The sequence below is a fragment of the Belonocnema kinseyi genome, chromosome 1 (genome assembly GCF_010883055.1).
Source record: "Belonocnema kinseyi isolate 2016_QV_RU_SX_M_011 chromosome 1, B_treatae_v1, whole genome shotgun sequence".
Classification (NCBI taxonomy): Eukaryota; Metazoa; Arthropoda; class Insecta; order Hymenoptera; family Cynipidae; genus Belonocnema; species Belonocnema kinseyi.
This window is the reverse complement of record NC_046657.1, coordinates 23,190,294-23,211,306: the sequence shown is the minus strand read 5'-3', so window position 1 is coordinate 23,211,306 and position 21,013 is coordinate 23,190,294. Positions and strand designations below refer to the sequence as shown.

Here is a 21,013-nt window from a genome sequence, read left to right as displayed (position 1 = left end):
TAGTGAGATAAATGGGAGCATAAACATGCATGGGAAGGGAAAAAGGAAAAGAAGAGTAAAATAATGGTGGGAGGGAAATAGGGAAACAGGTTGGAGGTAAGGTAGAAAGGGCAAAATGGAGAAAGGTAGACGGTCAAATAGACAATACACGGAAGTATAGATGGTACATAAAAGGGGTATCATAAGAGAAATAGAAGCGTAAACGCGGAAAGGAAAGATAAAAAGAAAAATAAAAGTATAGTGATAGTGGTAGGGAAAGGGGGTAATATAAGGAGAAAAACATAGAGATGAACGAATAAACATAGGTAACAAATATGGAAGAAAAATGGAAAGGTGAGTATAATAATGGTGGGGCGGGAATAGAGGATGATTGAAGGATAGGGTAATATAAGAAGGGTAAATCAAGAAGGAAGAGGTTATAGATCATAGTGAAGACATATAAAAAGAATAGGGCTAGAATTGGGAATGTTAATGCAAGTATGGAAGGAAAAAGGAAAGAAGAGTATAGTAATATTGAGTGGCAAAAGAGTCACAAGGAAGAGAGTAAGATGGGAAGAAGAAAATAAAGAGGGCGAATTAAAAGTGAGCATAGTGGGGGCATAAAAGAGCCATAGGATGAAAAATAGTATTATAAACATAGGCAGGGAAGGGAAAAGGAAAAGGAGAGTATAGTACTGGTGGGAGGGGAACAGTAAAAGAGAAATTAGAATTAATATAACAAGGGAAAATGAAAAAGGGTGAAATAATATAAAGGCGATTAAAAAGATTTAAATGAAAACAAATAGGATCGTGCACTTAGGTAGGCAGGAAAGAATATAGGGAAAGAAGAGTATAGTACTAATGGGACGGGAATAGGAAAAGAGAGGTAAAGAGTAATATGAGAAGGGAAAGTCGAAAGGGTTGCGATTTGCGAGAATATGGAGGCGTCATAGAAGGGGCATAAGAAGAGGAAAAGAAGCGTGAACGTGGGTAAGGAAGATTAGGAGAGCAGGAAATAAGAATATGGTACGGCTGGTTGGGTAAAAGAAAAAAGAGATGTAAAGAGTAATATGAGAAGGGAAAATGAAGAATGAAAGAATATAAAGACGATATGGAAGCGGTATAAGAAGAGAAATAGGAGTGTGAATGTGGGTACGCAGGAAACGAAAAATTGAAAGAGTGTATAGTACCGGTCTGAGAAGAATGGAAATAGAGAGAGGTGAGAAAGCATGCAGGCGATAAAGAAGGGGCATGAGAAGAGAAATAGTAGCGTGAACGTGGGTGAAGAAGGAAAGAAGAGTAGAAAATGGTAATATGGTACGGATCAAAGATGAGTAGAAAAAAATGTGAAGGGTGACATGAGAAGGGAAAATGGAGAAGTGTGAGAGGATATAGAAGTAATATAGAAGGGTTATAAGAAAAGAAATAGAAGCGTGAACGTGAATAGGCAAGGAAGGACCAAAAGGAAACGAGAGTATAGCACTGGTAAGATGGGAATCGGAAAAGATAGGTAAAGAGTAATATGAGAAGGGAAAATGTAGAGGGATAAGATAATATAGAACCGATATAGAAGGCGTATAAGAAGAGAAATAGAAGCTTGAACGTCGGTAGGAAAACAATGAGAGAAGGAAATCAGAATATGGTACGTTTTGAAGGAGAATAGGAAAAGAGAGGTAAAGAGTTATATAAAAAGGAAAAAGTGAGAGGGTTGAGAAAATATAAAAGAGATAGAAAAGGGATATAAGACGAGAAATAGGAGCGTAAAAGTGAGCTGGAAAGATAAGGAGGATAGGAAATGAGAATATGATACGAGTAGGAGGGTAATACAAAAGAGATGTTATAACTAATATGAGAAGGAAAGATGGAGGAAGATTAGAGAATATACAAACGATAGAGAAGCGGTATAAGAAGAGAAATAGGAGTATGAACGTGGGTAGCCAGAGAACGAAAAAGGGTAAGAGTGTATAGTACTGGTGGGAGGAGGGGGAAATGATAGTTAAAGAGCAATACAAGAAGGAAAAATAGAGGGAGAGATGAGAGAATATAGAGGCAATAAAAAGAGTGTATAAGAAGAAAAATTAAAACGAGAAAGTGGGTAGAGAAGAAGAGCAGAGTAGGAAATGATAATATGATACGGATTGAAGGGGAATAGAAAAAAAGGTAAAGAATAATATAAGAAGGAAAAACGGAAAAGTATGAGAAAATATAGATGCGATATAGAAGGGTTATTAAAAGAGAAATAGAATCGTGGAAGTGGGTAGTTACGGATGGTAAAAGGGAAAGGATAATATATTCCTAGTAGGAAGGAAATAGGAAAAGAGAGGTAAAGAGTGATATGAAGAGGAAAACTAAAGACGGTTGAGAGAATATTGAGGCGATATATATTTAAGAAGAGAAATAGGAGCGTAAGCGTGGGTAGAGAATACAAGAAGAGTATTAATTAGGAATATGGTACATGTGCGATGGTAATAGAAAAGAGATGTAAAGAGTAATATGAGAAGGGAAAATAAAGGAGGATGAGAGAATATACAGACGATATAGAAGCGGTATTAGAAGAAAGATAGGAGCTTGAGCGAGGGTAGGCAATGAAGGGGAATGGAAAAAGAAAGGTAGAGAGAAATATAGGAAGGGAAATAGAAAGAGGTAAGAGAATATCGAGGCGATAACGAAGGGGTATTAGAAGAGAAATAAAAGCTTGAACGTGAGTGGATAGGGAAGGAATAAGGAAAACAAGAGTATAGTGCTGTTGAGGCGGGAATGGGAAAAGAGAGGCAAAGAGTAACATGAGATGAAAAAATGAAGAGGAATGAAAGAAAATAGAAAAGATGTAGAAGGGGTATAAGAAGAGAAATAGAAGCGTGAAAGTGGGTAGGGAGAAAAGGAGAGTATTAAATGAAAATAAGGTACAGGTTGAAAATGACTCACTTCGCATGACAAGTGTTTCATCGTGATTTACAAGAGTATTACCCCTGACTTTTGTGTGGATTAAAAGAGGATTATGCCTGACTAATCTAAAGTACTTTAGATTACCTAGATAATAAATAAACCACTTCGAGTTACAAGTGGTCAACCGTAGATAACAAGTAGATTCACCTGGAAAAATCTGAATGAACTTGGATTATCAGGATTGTAAATGAATCACCTAAAATTATAAGTTGTCCATTGTCGATTTAAAGAGGATTATTCCTGATCAATCTAAAGTATCTTCGATCACCTGGACTATAAATGAATCACTTTGAATTACAAGTGGTTAACCGTTGATTACAAGTGGATAACCCTGGAATAATCTGACTTATCCTCGATTACCTGGATTATAAATGAATCACTTTAAATTACAATTGGTTTATTGTGGATTGAAAGAGGTACATCCCTGATTAATTAGATTTCTTGGATTACTTGAATTATAAATGATTTTTTTCTAATTATATGTGGTTGATTGTACATTACAAGAGGATTATCCTGGAATAATCTTAAATACCTTGTCCTACTTGGATTAAGAATGAATTATTTCACATTAAAAGTGTTTCATTGTGGATTAAAAAAGGATTATCCCTGATTAATTGAAGTACCCTGGATTACCTGGATTATAAATGAATCACTTCGAATTACAAGCGGTTAACCGTTGATTACAAGTGGATAACCCTGGAATAATCTGACTTATCCTGGATTACCTGGATTATAAATGAATCACTTTAAATTACAATTGGTTTATTGTGGATTGAAAGAGGTACATCCCTGATTAATTAGATTTCTTGGATTATTTGAATTATAAATGATTTTTTTCTAATTATATGTGGTTGATTGTACATTACAAGATGATTACCCTATAATAATCTGAAATACCTTGTACTACTTGGATTAAGAATGAATTATTTTAAATTACAAGTGTTTCATTGTGGATTAAAAAAGGATTATCCCTGATTAATTGAAGTACTTTGGATTGTCAGGATTATAAATGAATCACTTCGAATTAAAAGAGGTTAACCGTGGATTTCAAGAGGATTGCCCCTGACTAATCTAAAGTACCTTGGATTATCTGGATTATAAATGATTGCCTTCTCATGATAAGTGGCTAATTGTGGATTAAAAGCGGATTTCACCGTAGTAACTTAATTATTTTAGAATGACTGGATTATAAATGAATCACTTTAAATTATAAGTATTTCATTGTGGATTAAAAAAGGATTATGCCTGACTAACTAAATTACTTTGGATTATCTGGATTATAAATGAATCTCTTCGAATAACAAGTGATTGATTGTAGATTAAAAGAGGATTATCGCTGATGAATTAAATTACTTTGAATTACTTTGCGCATAAAGAAATCACTTTAAATGAAAAGTTGTTAACTCTGGATTACAAGAGGATTGCTCCTGACCAATCGAAAGTACCTTGGATTACCTGGATTATAAAAGATTTTTTTCAAATTCTAAGTGGCTGACAGTAGATTACAAGTAGATTATCCGGAAATAATCTGAAGTACTTTGGATTACCCAAATTGTAACTGATTAACTCCGAATTATAAGTTGTTCAGTGTAGATTACCAGTAAATTACACTGGAATAATCTGAAGTATCTTGTATTACTTGGATGAAAAATTAATCATTTGAAATTATAAGTGGTTCATTGTGGATTAAAAGTGGATCCCCCTCGATCACAAGTTAATTTAGAAGCTCAAGTGGATTACATGGCATAAAAAGTTGATTGCCTACGATTTTAAGTGGATTACTAATGGATAACATAGTATTAATACAGTGCATTATCCGCGATTACAAGTGAATTAGCTTGAACTTAATTTGGATTACCTGGAATTATAATTGAATTATCTAAAAATAATGTGGGTTACAAGTGTATCACTCAGTATTAAAACTGGATTTAATATGAATAAATGTGAATTACAAGTATATTATTTGGTATTATAATTGGATTGCCTATGATAAAAGTGGATTGCTTGTGATTGCAAGTTGATTACGTAGGGTTATTCTGAATTTCCTGGAATAGCAAGTGGATTGAAAGGGGTTACAAGTGGACTACATGGGATTAAAAATGTATTACCTACGATTAAATGCTTATTACCTACAATTACAAATAGGTCAACTGGGATTACACTAGATAACTTGCATTACTCTAGTTTACAATTCGATCACACCTGCCTAAAATGGATTACCTTTGATTACAAGTTTGATTACAAGTTAAAATTTTATTACTTAAGATTATAAGCGAATTACCTAGAATTTTAGTAAATTACAAGTGGATTATCACGGATTGTCTAAAAGGACTCGTGCATTACTTAGGATAACAACTGAATTTCCTAGGATTGTACTGGATTAATGAGGACCTAGAATTAAAAGTGGATTGAATATGATTAAGACTGGACTATCTAGGATTAAAAGTGGAATACCTAGGATTACAAGTGCATTACCTGAAATTACAGTAAGTGGCTCACATCTATCATGCTGAAATAAATACTTTCGGCTTAAAATTGGATTACAAGGGATTACTAGGGGATTAAAGTGGGATTACCTATAGTTGAAAGTTAGTAACAAGTGAATCATCTACGAACACAGGTGACCAGGATTGTAAGCCGATTATTATGAATTGTGAGTGGGTTACATGGGATTACAATTGATTCACATAGGAATTAAATTGGATAACTTAGAAATATACTAAATAACCTGCGATTACTGTTGATTTACCTCGGATGATAAGTGGATTACTCCGAATAACAAGTAAACTATTTAATGTAACAATAGGATTACCTAAATTTATACTTGATTAATTGTAATTATAAGTGGATTATTCTAGATTACAAATAAAATGATTCAGTACAGAAGAGGATTATCTCGGATTACAAGCAGATGGCTTATATGATAGGTGGATTACTGCGAATGACAAGTCGATTAATTTAGATAGAAAATGAATTAGCTGGGATTACAAGTTAGTAATTCGTAATTAAAAGTGTATTATCTCTGGCAACAGGTGGACTATCTTGGAGTACAACTGGATTATATACGATTACGAGTGGATTACCTAGAATAAAAAGTGGATTAACCGGATTACATTAAATTACTTGGATTACTCCAGTTTACATTAAAAGTGGATTACGCAAAATCAAATTTGGATAACCTAGAATTAAAAGTGTATCGTCTGAGATCACACTAGATTAATTAGATTACTCCAGCCTAAAAGTGTAGCATTCTGAATCACAAGTGGATTACATGGGAGTACAATGGTGTTAACCATAATTAAAAATGAATTACATGTAAATAAGTGATGATCAGAGTTGGAGCACTATTGAGTTATCGGGGATAACAAGTGTACCATCTACGAATACAGATGGATTACCTGGAATTACAAGTGGATTGCATGGATAACCCGTCATGTTACAAATTCTTATGAGGGTGTATACTTTTGAAATTAAAATTCGAAGTTTTTTCTTAAAAGGGACAAAGGTTCAATGCCGTTACTAATATTACTAATTGTTCAATGCCGTTCAGCCAGAAAAAAATTGTAGGGGTTGTAGAACCAATTTGAGAATTTTTTTTAATTACATTTTTTAAATTTCAAAAGAGATTTGTAAAGTGGGCTTATTTATTTTTTTGTGTAAATTAGATTTTAATTTATAAAAATAATAAAATTTAAACATATTTCTATAAAAATGTCCCATTTTTTAAAAACTAGTTAGTTATATTAATGTAAATCATCATAATATCATTCTAGATCCTCCGTATAAATAATATTCTGCACGTTATAACATTTAAAAAAATGGCTTATTTTTATAATAATAAATTAATGAGGGAAAATTCTACTTTATGTCTAAAAGTACTTGGAGATTTATTCTCCCATTTTTTAAATCGGAATATACTCTAAAAAATTCTCAGTAACTTGTTTTCAAAGTTCTGAATAATTGTTACTGTTATAAACAATTTCATGGCTTAGCCATTTCGTGCTCAAAACACTTCATACCTTTAACAAAATTTGTCGAAAGAAATTTATATTTTCGATTTGTAAGTACTTAATAATAATTGTCGGTTGTTTAAATAAGTTTAATAAACAAATAAAAATGTTGATTAATTTCCTAATAGCAGATTTCATTTTTTCAGCGAGATCAATATAAAATTACTTATAGAAATTTTTCGCGTTTAATTCTGTACCAAACAACAATAACTTGTTATGTTATAATAATTTTTATAACTAATTCTCAACTCGACTGATTAAAAACAAAAGAATGTATTCTTTTTGTTCTGAAAACGACTGGCAGTATCACAAGATGAATATATTCTTTATTTTAATACTTTTTTATTGCATTAAATTAATGTTATTAAATATTTGTTAAATTGTATTTAAAAATTAATAATATTAAAAAAACGAAATTCACCAGTTAGAAATGACCGAACATTTGTATTTTTCTATAAAATGTATTGAAATAATCAACAATTAATATCGGGTATTAATAAATTGTGGATATTATTTATGGTGTACAAATAGTTTATCATTACGATAAATTAACGAAGTGTTAAGAACCTAATAGGGTAACATTTGCATTTTTTCATTAAACTTGCTCATGAAAATATGTAATAATTACTTGGATTTTTAATAAATAAAAAACTAAGGAATGTTTTTACCTACATCACGAAATATTTTTACTTTAAATAAAACTCCCAAGTTAATTTAATATTCAAGTGACCCTTTTACAATTTAATTTTTTAATATAGAAATAAACCAAATTTTTAAAATATGTAATCTATTAGATATTATTTGTATGGAGTCGCTTTACTGACACCACCATGGCCAATATCAATATTAGTAGCAAAAATGAGATCGGTTATAAAACAAGAAATAAGAAAAATATCAACTTTGTTGTTAAATAAAAAGTTAATGGGAAAAAATTCAAAAATCAGCTTCCACAAATATTTTCAAAATTTAATATTTTGAAAGTGCTCAAAGCAGTTAAAAGTTGTAATCTCTAGGCTAATTTATCCAGAAAAGCTGGGTTTGCCTAATTTTGCTGCTCGTCAATTGATGAGACAAAGTTTTTAACTAAAAAATAGTACTTATGCGTAAGTTATCGAAAATATTTATGATTTATTTATTTTGCATTCGAGATTAAGACTGTATTTTTAAAAACGTCGAAGTTGTGTAATGCCGTGTTTCACCAGAAATTGCTGAATGACCTGCGGTGAATGAACAGGTGCGTTCTCGCTGTGAAGGTTACACTCAGAAGCGGCGGAGTCTTGGGGATAGTCGGGGCAATACTCCCCCCCCCCCCTTAGAAAGAATAAGAATAGAAATAGAATCCAAAATAGAAATTTTGATTTTGTTTTCCAAAAGATCTGCGGATAAAAAATGATTGGAAAAATCCTATTATTATTATTACTATTATTATTACATATTATTCTCCTATAACTAATACTCTTTGCACTGCCCATTCATCAATTTAGCATAATTTAAATTTTTGAACCTCTGTGAAATTAAAAAAAAATCTTTGCAAAATATTTGGTAGTATTTATGAAATTATTTTAATCTTTTTGAACTCTCTAGAAAATCATTTACACCTCCTTGAATTTTTTTCAAATACTTGGAAATATTTGAAATAGTATTTAAATGCATTTGGTAATATTTGTAAAATTATTGAAAGTATTGAAAATTCTTTACATCCGTGTGAAATATAAAAAAATTATTGAAACTGTCTGAAATATTTTGAGATATTTGAAATATTTAAAAAATATATTTGTTAATATTTTTGAAATTTTCTAATTCTTTGGGAAATCATTGAAACCTTTGTGAAATTACATTATTGTAAGCTTTCTAAAATGTTTTAAATTTATCTGAAATCTTTGCGAAATATTACAACTCTGTGTGATATCTTAAAAAAATTTATAATATCTTTCTAAAATATTTGAAAACATTGCAAATGTTTAAAAAATATCTTTATTCATATTTATGAATTTATTGAAATCTTTGGAAAATAATTGAAACCTTTGTGAAATATTTTAAATCCATCAAAAGTCCTTCAGAAATATTTGTAATATTTCTGAAATCTTCGAAATACCATTATAATATTTCTTCAATCTTTGGAGATTTTTGAAATATTTTTAATATATATTTGAAAATATTTTTGAAATTTTTGAAATCATTGGGAAGCCTTTAACTCTTTGTGAAATTCTTTCTGTATTTGTAAATTTATTAAAATCTTTAGAAAATGATTGAAGATTTTGTGCACTAGATATTTAAGAAAATTGTTAAATAATTAGGGAATCATTGAAATCTTTGTGCAATCTTTGGAATCTTTGTCGGTCTTGCCGAAATCTTCGCGAAACTCTTTAATTTGTGTGAAATTTTCTAATAATTATTCAATTTGTTTGAAATCTTAGAAAAACTTTTTGAAATATTTGGTGGTATTTGTTGAAATAATGAAATCTTTGGGAATTCATTTAGAAATCATGGAAACACTTGTGAAATCATTAATACATCATTGTGTAATGTCTGAAATCTATCTGAAATTTTTTAAATATTTCTGCAATATTCTATAATATTCATGAAATTATTTAAATATTTGTGAAATCTTGGAAAAATGATTTAAATCTTGATAAACTCACCAAGGAATCATTTAAATCTTTGTTCAAACTTTATAATCTATTTTGAATCTTTGAGAAATAATAGAATGCTTAGTGAAATCTTTGAAATCTATCCAAAAGCCTTGCGAATTGTTTGAAATCTTTATGAAATCTTCCAAAAAAACGTTGAAATCCTTTTAAAATCTTTGGGAATATTTTTAATATATTCGGAAATATTTTTTAAAGTATTAAAATCTTTGGGAAATCATTGCAGTCTTTGTGAATTCTTTTAAATCCATCGATCATCTTTATGAAATATTTAAAATCTGTGAAATCGTTATCGAATATTTGGTGAATTATTACAATCTTTGTCAAAGATTCTTGATATATTTTTAATTTTGCCTGAAATCTTTGCGAAACCCGTGATATGTTTGGGTAATCATTAAAATCTTTGTGCAATTTTTGAAATCCGGAGTCAGTTTGGCCTAATCAGGTCAGGATTAAGGTCAATAAGAAGGTAAAAATGAATCAAACTATTAGAATGGACCAAACCATTAAATCAGGTATTTAAATTAATCCTACTTATGACATGTCATGAGTTATGACCCCTCAAAGTGGGCCATTTTATCCTGTTTTTTCGGGCAAAAAAGTGGACTTCAGTTTTTTCCAAATAAATCCTGCCAAGTTTAGTTTACGTTGATTGTGCCAGAGAATCAAATAGAGTCTACAAAAATCTGCGTATATTAAAAACAAGTCTTTTGGACCTATTATTTTGAAAATTGTAAGGTTTCAAAATATTTCATTTTTTATTACATTTTTGATTCAAATTGAAAGAGTTGTGTTTTTGCAAAATACCTCATTTCCTGTGAATCCCGCCACAAAGTTCCTAGAGAATAAATGAAAGTAAAGCCAATTTGGCGTAATAATAAAAAAAATTGTCCTAGCCCAAATAGGTCACGAGATATGACCTCGGAAAGTGCACTCTTCATGCATGGAAGCAGCTGGGCGTACCGTAAAGTAGAACCACGGTCATACTTCGGAATTTCGGTGACAAATATATGTATATGATTCATTTATCATGTATAATACGTCTTTTGACATTATTAAATAAATAATTGTTTATAACGAAAGTTTTCTATCACTATCCGTGCAGAAATCTCGGTCTGGCCCCGATCGGGGCCAGACCAGTCCAGGTCGGGTCCCGATCGGGAATCCAGATCGGGGCCAGGCCGCGCATGAAACACACGCCCAGATAGGGGCCAGGTCGGGACACCCGATTGGTGCCCGATCGGTACACGATGAGTCTCATTATAATCCATTCATGAATTTCACAAATGGAGTTTTAATATAAGTAAACACGAAACTATCGAATAGTCCTCTCCTTTCGAAGGCCACCTTAATATTTTGAATTTCCAATTAAGTTATTTTAAGTTAAAATTAACGTACTACAGGCACGAAAAGGAAAGGTTTCAGAATACAAAATGGAATTATGCTTTTGAAAATCGTAAAATTATTGTGGATGGTATCAGTTTCGAGGAAAGGGTTTGTTTTGTATGAAAAAAATGGATGATAACCAGAAATATTTTAAGCAACAATTTTAATTTCTTGAAAAAATGTTGCCTGTGAAACTTTTTAACATATTAGAAAGTTTTTTCGCAAAAAGATTCCCTACAACTTGACATTTTCGAATGGTTTCAAAGAAAATCATCGGGAAATAAGCTATGATTTACGATCTATTAACATTCTACTCCAAATAAATTCAATTTTCTGTCAATTGCATTACTTCTTGAAAAATGGAAGGTGGTTGTAAATAATTTTTTTGCCAAAAAATTGCGCCATCATTTATTAGATCGTTTTATTTTTTTAAATCGGTTAAGAAGAAATATAGACCAAACATCTTATAAACAAAAATGAAAATTTTTCAATTAAATATTTCTGGTGGTTTTAAATATTATTTACAGAATATGCATTTAATTAATTTTTATTATTATTAATTCTTTTCGACCTAATGGACATTTTTATAAGTTGAAATTGCATTGTTTATAATAAAAAAGAAAAAAAACTTCGTTTATCATTTTAAACTTCGCACGAAAGCAATTAGATGCCGAATGCGACGCATGCGCAGTTGAGTAACTAATTCTTTCTGGAATGTTATGAAAATTTGTCCTTAACGTATTTCTGTATTAAATTTATTATTAATACAGAATCAAAGTATCAATAACATAATCGATTGTCAAACAATTTAATTAATTATTAATTTATTTGAGGTTAGGTTTCAATGAGCCCGTAGAGTGTAATTACTTACTCTCATCTTCCTCGCACAGGTTTCGAAGTCTACTGACTGGTGTTTGGTGCCTCTGAACACGTGGCTTACTCGCCTTATGCATTTATAAACATTGCTAGAATATTTTAAACGAATATTATATATACAAATTTCACTGCACTACCAGAAGAAAACAAGCAGCACTAGTTCTTCGAGCGCATGGAGATGGCGTTTCAGTAGGAAATCGGTCTCGCTCGGTCGGGCCCAGGTATGGGCCACACGGTTCTACCGATTAGGGCCAGATCGGGAAATCCGATCGGGGCCAGATCGGTATTACGTTTAAAATCGGGCGATTTCTGCACGGGTACTTATGTTTACTTTTTGGCCATAAGCAAACATTTTTATTCATAATGGTTTTTAGCAAAATATTGCTATAACCACTGTTGAGTACTTTTTGACTACTTTTGTAGCAAAAAAGTACTTATCGTTGATTAAAAATGTGATATATATTTTTTGTGAATGAACAAATATTTTTTCCATAATAAACAAATACTTTTTAAATAATTATTTATTATGAAATCTTGTCATAATAATTTTGGAATACTTTTGTAACACGAAAGCTTTATAATTAATTAAAAATGTGATATGTATTTTTAACTAATAAACAAATAGTTTTTTGTCATTTTTGTGACAATACCTGCTAATGAATACTTTTTTTGCATTTAATTCTGTACTTACCTCCAAGGCGCTTGTAATTCGCAGTGTTTTCTGTAAATTGTACAAAATTTTCTTTGACCATTTTTTCGAATTGAAAATAATTAAGTAATTGATTACTTGAAAGTAATAACTTATGAAATGTAATATAATAGTATAAAAAATTTCAAATAAATTATTGAATGTATTACTTTATATTACAAATATTTATCAACTATTTATTTTTTAATTACTTAATTTTTATGAATTAAACTATTTTATGAATTTATTTAAAGAACTTTTAGATAGAATCAGTTTATGTAATTACTTTTTTCATTCATTCATTTTTTCTCAATATTGAATTACAATTGATATGTAATTACTTTCAGGTAATCAATTAGTTAATTATTTTCAGTGCCGAAAAATGGTCACAGCATATTATGTACAATTTACGGAAATCACTAAGAATTACAAGTGTCTCTATGCATGCCTCTATACATGAAGAGTGCATTTTCCAAGGTCATATCTTGTAACCTATTTGGGCTAGGACACTTTTTTTTTATCTCACGCCAAATTAGCTCTACTTTATTTACTGTCTAGGAACTATGTGGTGGGATTCGCAGGAATTGAGGTTTTTGGCAAAAGTACAACTCCTTCAATTTTAGTCAAAAATGAAAAAAATGAAATTTTTGAAACCTTACAATACCGAAAATAATAGGTCTAAAAGACTATTTTTTTTTTGACAGACGCAGATTTTTGTAGATTCTATTTCATCCTCTTGGCACAATTAACTTAAACTGAATTTGGCAGGATTTATTTGGAAAAAACTGAAGTCCACTATTTTGCCCGAAAAAACAGGCGAAAATGGCCCACTTTGAGGGGTCATAACTTATAACCTATCACAGGTAGGATATTGTTATTTTTTTGTAATGCCAGAAAATTGAGTCTTGTTTCACTCACATGTGGAACACTTTTCCGTGCAGTAATTATTTGCAAAGATACACAATGTTTTTTGAAACTCAGTGATTTTTCGATGAAAATAAAAAAATGGGACTTTTCAATGTATCATAACTCGGAACCAATAGAAGTTAGCAGATTCTTCTTAACTAAAATTTGTTCATAATTTTGTTTTCTTACTTTTTTCTGTTGGACATTTTGCGCTAAAATGCAATGGAAATTATCCGTCCACGCAAAAATAACTTTTGGAACTGTTAAAAAAAACCGGGTTTGGCAACTGATCTGTTCTAGCATTTTTGGTATGTCAAAAAGGACACCAAAACGAAACTTCTCATTAAAAACATTACTGGTTAGATTTATTGTGGAATTTCACACTTTTTTCCGACATACTGCCTGGATTAATTGAACTATTTCGTCAAATATTTGATTCAAAATTCATGATGAAAAATTACATTAAAAATTCGTCTTTTGGTAATATGCAAGATTCTATCGATTTCAAATTATGAAAAATCCTCTTTAATCGAAAATTCATTACCATGGTTGAAAATTCAACAATTCGGTTTTAAATTAACTTTGGCATGAAAAACTCATATTTGCGATTAGAAAATTCAAATTTGGTAGAAAATTTCTTCTATTTACTTAAAAATTGAACAATTTGATATAAAATTAAACTATTCTAATAAAAATGAACTTTGTTGAGAATTTATATTTTCTGTTTAAAAATCTAACTAAAATAACTATATGGTTGAAAATTATTTTTTTATACAACTATTTTGGTAAAAATTAAACTATTTGGTTAAAAACTAAACTATTTATTTTCAAATGTAACTATTTGAAAGAAAATGAACTTTTTTGTTGAAAAACCATATTTTCGATATAAAAATTCATTTTTGTGTTTTTGAAAATTTGACTATTTTGTTAAAGCTATCTTTTTTGTTAGAAACTTCAACTATTTTTTACATTTATCCTTTGTAGGGGGGGGGGGGCAAGGGAGGGGGAAGTAAAAAAGATGTTTGTCAACAAGGGAGGACGTGGGGATAAAAAAGCTAAAAATTTGTAACGCAGTTTACAGATGGCCTCTAGACCTGAAGATAAAAGCCATTGTGTATTTAAGTAACACATAGTCCTAACAGATGACGTAAAACATGATAATTATATAATACCTTAGTATCTTCTCACTAATTAAATTTGAATCATCTATATGGTATATAAATTGTACATTATCCGTGAGTGCAGAAATCAAAATTTAACAATTAACTTCGAACTATCTAATTGACTGTGTTAATTCGATACGGGAACATTCTTTCAGTAGTTTCTGTTCGGCCAGTTCCTAATTTCTAAGTGAAATTTTTTGTCACCATGAGAAAACAATCCTATTTGAGGCTCTTAATATTTTTTGCATTTTTTCTGAAAGCAATCATAGGTTTATTAGAGGAGGATACTGGTGAGTTAAATCATTTGCACTTTGCACTAAGAGGGGGAAAGAATACCCAGTGGGCACAAAGTTTAGCGACGTCTTTATGACATCGTTACGACAGTTTTACGACAACTTTACGACATCATATGTCTCTATATTTAAGGTGTCTTCGCGATATTGTAAATAAGTCGTATGATCTGACGATGTCTTTACGATATCGCAAAGACCCTGAAAGGACATGGACATATGATGTCGTAAATTTGTCGTAAAGATGTCGCACCAATGTTCTAAAGACGTAGCCAAATTTTGTGCCCACTGGGTAATGACAAAGAGAAGAGAAGATAGCAGCAAAGTGGCATACATGAGGGAAGGATGATGGAATAAAGAGGAAAGGGAATATGGAAAAAGCTATCAGGTGTGAAAAGGGAAGGAGGGAATAGTAGGCATAAATGGAATAAAATGGAATTATGGTAATCTTATGTACTGGAAAGGACGGGAGGGGTATAACAGGAGAGAATAGAAAGTGGTGATGCTAGGAAGGGATTATGAAAGGACTGAATGGAAAGTGGTAATTGGAGAAGTAAGTATGGTGAACGGAGAAAAAAGAGAGTGGTGTTCCGAAGGTAAAAGTAGAGTGGTGTTCGGAAGGTAAAAGGATAGTGATTTTGTCGTGGTAAAAGGAGAGCGGTGTTGGGGACGTAAAAAGAGAGTGGTATTGGGGAGGTCAAAGGACAGTGAAGTAGTGGTGAGATTAGGTGATGGGAACGGTTACAAAGTGAAAAGTAAATAACTTTACAAAAAGTCTACAACAACTAAATTTAATTACTTTACTGCTTGCAGAGCAATTCTCAACGTTCCACATGCGCCAAAAGCGTATAATTAATCTTAGAAAGCAAGGAGACGGTCCAGTACATATTGCAAGCGTTCCCTATATTGTTAATATTCGAAAAGAAAATATAAGTGATTGTGCTGGAAGCATATTATCGGCTGTATTTGTCTTAACTGCATATGATTGTGTTTTTCCTTCACTAATGGAAGACTACTCCATTTTATCTGGTTCAGCTTTGAGAAACAGCGGAACTCGTCACAGTATCAGCAGAAGAATAGTAGTCCGACCCAATCAAGAATTAGGTTATTTTTAAAATGATTTGGTCTTTTATGGAAAAAAATTCTTTAAGATCAATTAACTAGAAGAAAGATTCTGACTAAACCAAAATTTATAATGTAAAATATCTCTTAATTAAAATTTATTAATTATTTTTTTAGTTTTACTGGAAGTTTCTCCACGTATCGACTTTCACCAAAGCCCTAATAGGCCAATTCGACTGTTTACGGGATTTATTCTTTATCCAGTGTATGCTATTTGTAGCGGATGGGGATGTACACATCCAGGATCTACTTGTTCGTAAGAAATCTTAATTATTAATAGCATTAAATTTCACATGAAAATCTCGTGATAGTAGGTGACCTGCGACAATTAATAAGGTTTCGTAGCCTTTTTCGAGATAGCATCTCCCATTCTCAATCCTCCATTTCCTCTTATATTTTCGCTACCTCTTTTTCTGCATCTGCTTTTCTACTTTCTTCTCTCATAATTTTACTTTCTCTCCCGCTACCACTCCCTCTCTCATCTATCCTCTCTTTTCTCTCCTTTATCCCCACTCTCTTCTCATATTTCCGCTTAATCTCCCATCGCCTTTCTTCTATTACTTCTCTTCCTCTCTCTCTAAACATATTTACGCGGATAATCGCCAATTTGCTACCAAATACCTGAGACCTCTTTCCCCTCCAGTGCGCTTGTAGGCGACGAACTGCCCTCTTGCATTGCCGAAGGGAATCACGGTCGGTGTATACGCCGACGCAATGCTTCTTCTTACTGCGCATGTGTCGTTTAGCGCGGGCTTATTCAAAATGAATCAACTAGATTTTTTCTCTTGTGACGTCAAATTGTAGTTGAAGAATAGAATGTTTAGTAGAGTAACATTTTACAAATACAAAAATACACACAATTTCCAACCATATTGTGAAATTTGTTCCCAAAAAAGATACATTTTTAACTAAAGAAGAAATATGTGAATTTTTAGTTTAAAGTTATTTTTAAACCAAAACCTAATTGCATTTTCAACACAGTAGTTGAATTTTGAGCCAAAACAGTTGAATTTTAAATAATAATGAAAATTTTTAACCAAATTAGTAGATTACCTCCATTATTGAGATTTTTTGTCAAAAGTTTCAAAATTTACTGCTTCATATTATAATATTATCAGGGTGAAGATTCGGATAACGATTTTAAATTTCCGGCGACTCCCCTCTCCACTATGCTTCTACCTATTCGCTCCCATCGCTTCCTCCCCTCCTTCCTCCACACTATATAATGTATCCTTTTTTTGTTCTGCCCTTCCTCCTCAAGGTCCTTCCTTCTCTCCCCTCATCAATCCTACCTCTTCCCCTCCCCTATCACAACTCTCCGTTTTCTACTCTCCTTCCACCTCTCATAATTCCGCTACGTCTCCTTCTACAACTTTCCTTCTCCTCTTATTTTTGCGCTTTCTCTTGCTCCACCTTTCCCCCTTCCCCATTCTTCTATGACCCTTTTCCCTCTCTCCTATCCTTCTCTTTCTTCTCTTTTTGCTCGTGACTCCCCTCTTCACTAACTTCCATTCCTCCTCTCCCATCGCTTCCTCTCCTCTATCCTCTATCATATACATTGCGTTGTATCGTTCCTATTTTCGTCTCTTCCTGCTGTTCCCTCTCGACCCTCGTTTCTGTATATTCTTAAACCTCCTTTCATAAATCCTTTATCTACTACATCCCTTGCCTCCCTTTTTATCCACTCCTCTCCTGAAAAATCGGCAAACAAAATTTGAGCTATCCTTTTGTTCATGTTGATCAAATTAACATTTTTTCTACACTAAAGGTACTTTCCTCTTACATTTCAGTGATACTCCTGAATATCCTGAGTACTTAATGCAAGTTCGACTGCCCATAATTCCATTAGAAGAGTGTATTAATCATTACATGGGACGCGTTACAATTACAGATAGAAATATTTGCACTCTTGATACAACTTTTAGAAGAGGAACTTGCATTGGCGATTTAGGAAGTCCCCTGGCACTGAAAGTTCCTCCACTGTATATTCCTCAACTTCTGGGAGTTATGTCAGTGCTAAGAGCCAGAGAATTTGGAAAAGATCCTGATGTTTTTTTTAATCTTAATCATCTTGACACTAATCAGTGGATCACTAATGAAATTCAACGTAATGTTTAAGATTAAGCCATTTCTATGCACTCACTCATTACAATTAGTTAATAGTCTGTAATCAATAATTTACACTGAATAACATCTTAAATCCATAAGTGGATTAGTTTGATCAAAACTAATATACTTGTTACAAGAATGAAGGGAAAAACATAAGTTTAATGAAAGTGTGTAAATTTTTTTGGATTTGACGATTTGTGAAAGAAGTGAAGGAATCTTTTAATAAATTATTTAAATAGTTTAATAATATTTTTCTTAAAGTGCTAGAAATAAAAACTTTGAAAACTTAAAATAATTGCAAAAGCAATAAATTATTCTTGATTTGCCTATGCTTCTCACGGTTTATGATTTATTTGGATGATTTTCGACGAATGGAAGAAATGATGATGAATTTCAAAGAGTAGGGCACAAGCTAATTTCTAAATACAGTGAAACCTAGCCCATCTGAACAGCCTTGAAATGTAACCATCCGATTATTTGTTAGCTAGGGGGAACTCCAGCTTTATCGTGACCTTCAGGTTATTTTTTTCAATCGTCATTTATTGGCTGCCCTGGCCTTGTATTGATGTGCCCGCTGTAATAAACTGTATTAACTGCGCATGTGCAAAAAGCGCGTGTCTATTTTAAATCAATATATTTACTATCAATAATAATACATATTAATATTTAAAACAAGAAATAGAATATTTTTTACACCAAAAAGAGGAATATTTATACAAAAAATTTAACTTACAACCTTAAAGTATGCACTTTTAACTAAAATATATTTTAAAAAAAGTCGATTTAAAAAAGATTAATTCTTTAATAAAAACGAAATAGTTACATTTTCAATCAAAAAAATCATTTTGAAATTAAATTATCGATGAAATAGTTAAATTTTGAAACAAAGAAATTAATTTTTATCTTAAATGATAATTCTTCAATCAAAAAAATGAATTTTTTACTCATTACTCAAATGTTCAAATCTTTAAAGTCAAAATTGGAATAGTCAAAATTTTAGCTTAAAAAATCCATTAGAAAATTAATTTTTAACAAAATAGATAGTTTTCAGCAATATGTTCAAATTTTTAATAAAATAGCTGAATTTTTATCTAGAGAGGATACACTTTAAATTAAACAAGAAAATTTTGCTGTGAAAAAATTCATTGGAGAAAAATTAGTTTTTAACAAAATAGTTGAGTTGTTTACTAAAGACCTTGTTTTAACAAAACAGATAATATGTTAAAAAATATTTAAATTATTATCCAAGGCGATGAATTTTTAACTAAACATGAAATAGTTAAGTTTTCAATTGAAAAATACATTTTTATCAAAAAGGAAACGAACTTTCCACGAAAGAGTTAAATTTTCAGGCAAAGAATTAATTTTTAAGTAAAGTAATGAATTTCCAACTAACAAAATGAATATTTAACCCAATAGTTTTTTTATGAAAAAATTGAATTTTCAATCCATGAAATAAAATTTCCACAAAAAATATTAATTTTCTATCAAAAAAGATTAATTCTTAATAAAATAAATGAATTTTTTACCAAATTAAAAATTTTAAGGAATTTTAACCTAAGAGTTAAATTTTAAAGCAAAGGAGTTAATTACTACCAAAAATGTAAATTAGTCACCAAGAAGATCAGTACCGTCACCAGGTGGACGCGAGGGGTTGTTGGATGCCCCCTAAGCTAAACAGAGCGCCCCTGATCTCGGCAGAGTTAGACTTATTGAATTTATCTTTAAAATATAGAGCGCCCCCAGAAAACTCTAGAGCACCCCCAGAATGTCGATCCTGGCGACGGCTCTGGAAAAGATGCAGGGTCGGCTTAATGGGTAGTCAGTAACTAATAAAAGATAACTATAGGGTAGATCCGTAGTAAAATTTAAGAAATTTAAATTAGACCCAAATCCAAATTAAAAATCCCGTTTAACGTCCAATAATCAAAATGATGCAAAATCCTGTTAAATAAGACAAGAATCAAACGATCAAATTTGGACCACAACGAATAAACCAAAACCCTATTGTAATATGAAAAAAAAACAAATAAAAAAATAAAAAAGAGGAAAGAAAAATGAGAAGGCAGCCAACCACATCCCCCTCCTTCTCTTTTTCCTTCTTTCGCCTTTTTTATTTTTATTATCATCAAATTACCGAAATGTTGATAATGCAATTTTATTTATTTCTTTATGTTTCTTATTTTTATTTTATTGTAATTTGCTGATAATAAAAATAAAAAAGACGAAAGAAGGAAAAAGAGAAGGAAGGGGATGTGGTTGGCTGCCTTCTCATTTTTCTTTCCTCTTTTTTATTTTTTTATTTGTTTTTTTTTCAGATTACAATAGGGTTTTGGTTTATTCGTTGTGGTCCAAATTTGGTCGTTTGATTCTTATTTTATTTAACAGGATTTAATAAAAAAGACGAAAGAAGGAAAAAGAGAAGGTAGGGGATGTGGTTGGCTGCCTTCTCATTTTTCTTCGTGAGAATCTTCAAGTAGACTGTACTTTCGGTTTAGTACTTTAAGCGTCGAAGGGCCTGTTAGGGGAAGTGAAGACTCCCTCTCACATGGGAATTACTGGCGTAGACCTAAGTACGGCTCCTGGATACTAATCTCGTTCCCCAAGCCTAGAGAAAATGATCTGGAGTCATTCCTGGCTCTGGTGGCGTCTAATGTTTTCATCCAGGTTCAGGGACTATTGGAGACAGCAAACGAACATGCGAGAACTAGATTCGAATTCAAATCTCGACTCCTTAATTGGAGTGGCGACAGTAAGCATTCAATAATAATTGAAATAACACAGATAATTTTTTTTAATGTCTATTTGACGCATCAAGTATAGACCAAAGAATAGCCCTTTTCGTCAATATTTTAATAGAGAACAAATCAAGAAAGGAAACATGTGACAC

At 31.5% G+C, this 21,013-nt stretch overlaps 1 protein-coding gene across 1 annotated transcript; it reads left to right on the top strand.

Annotated features, from left to right (window-relative positions):
* The first annotated feature begins 15,394 nt into the window (after window positions 1–15,394).
* LOC117177080 (trypsin-4-like) lies at window positions 15,395–16,274 on the top strand. Its single transcript, XM_033367569.1, has 3 exons — window positions 15,395–15,488; window positions 15,706–15,996; window positions 16,132–16,274. Exons 1-3 carry the CDS (start codon window positions 15,395–15,397, stop codon window positions 16,272–16,274), a joined length of 528 nt encoding a protein of 175 aa, XP_033223460.1.
* The last annotated feature ends 4,739 nt before the right edge of the window (window positions 16,275–21,013 follow it).

Coding starts and splice junctions, on each gene's coding strand:
- LOC117177080 (XM_033367569.1), top strand. CDS start 15,395: ATGCTAGGAAGGGATTATGAAAGGACTGAATGGAAAGTGGTAATTGGA. Junction 15,489..15,705: donor AAGAGAGTGGTGTTCCGAAG/GTAAAAGTAGAG, acceptor TACTGCTTGCAG/AGCAATTCTCAACGTTCCAC. Junction 15,997..16,131: donor CCGACCCAATCAAGAATTAG/GTTATTTTTAAA, acceptor TTATTTTTTTAG/TTTTACTGGAAGTTTCTCCA.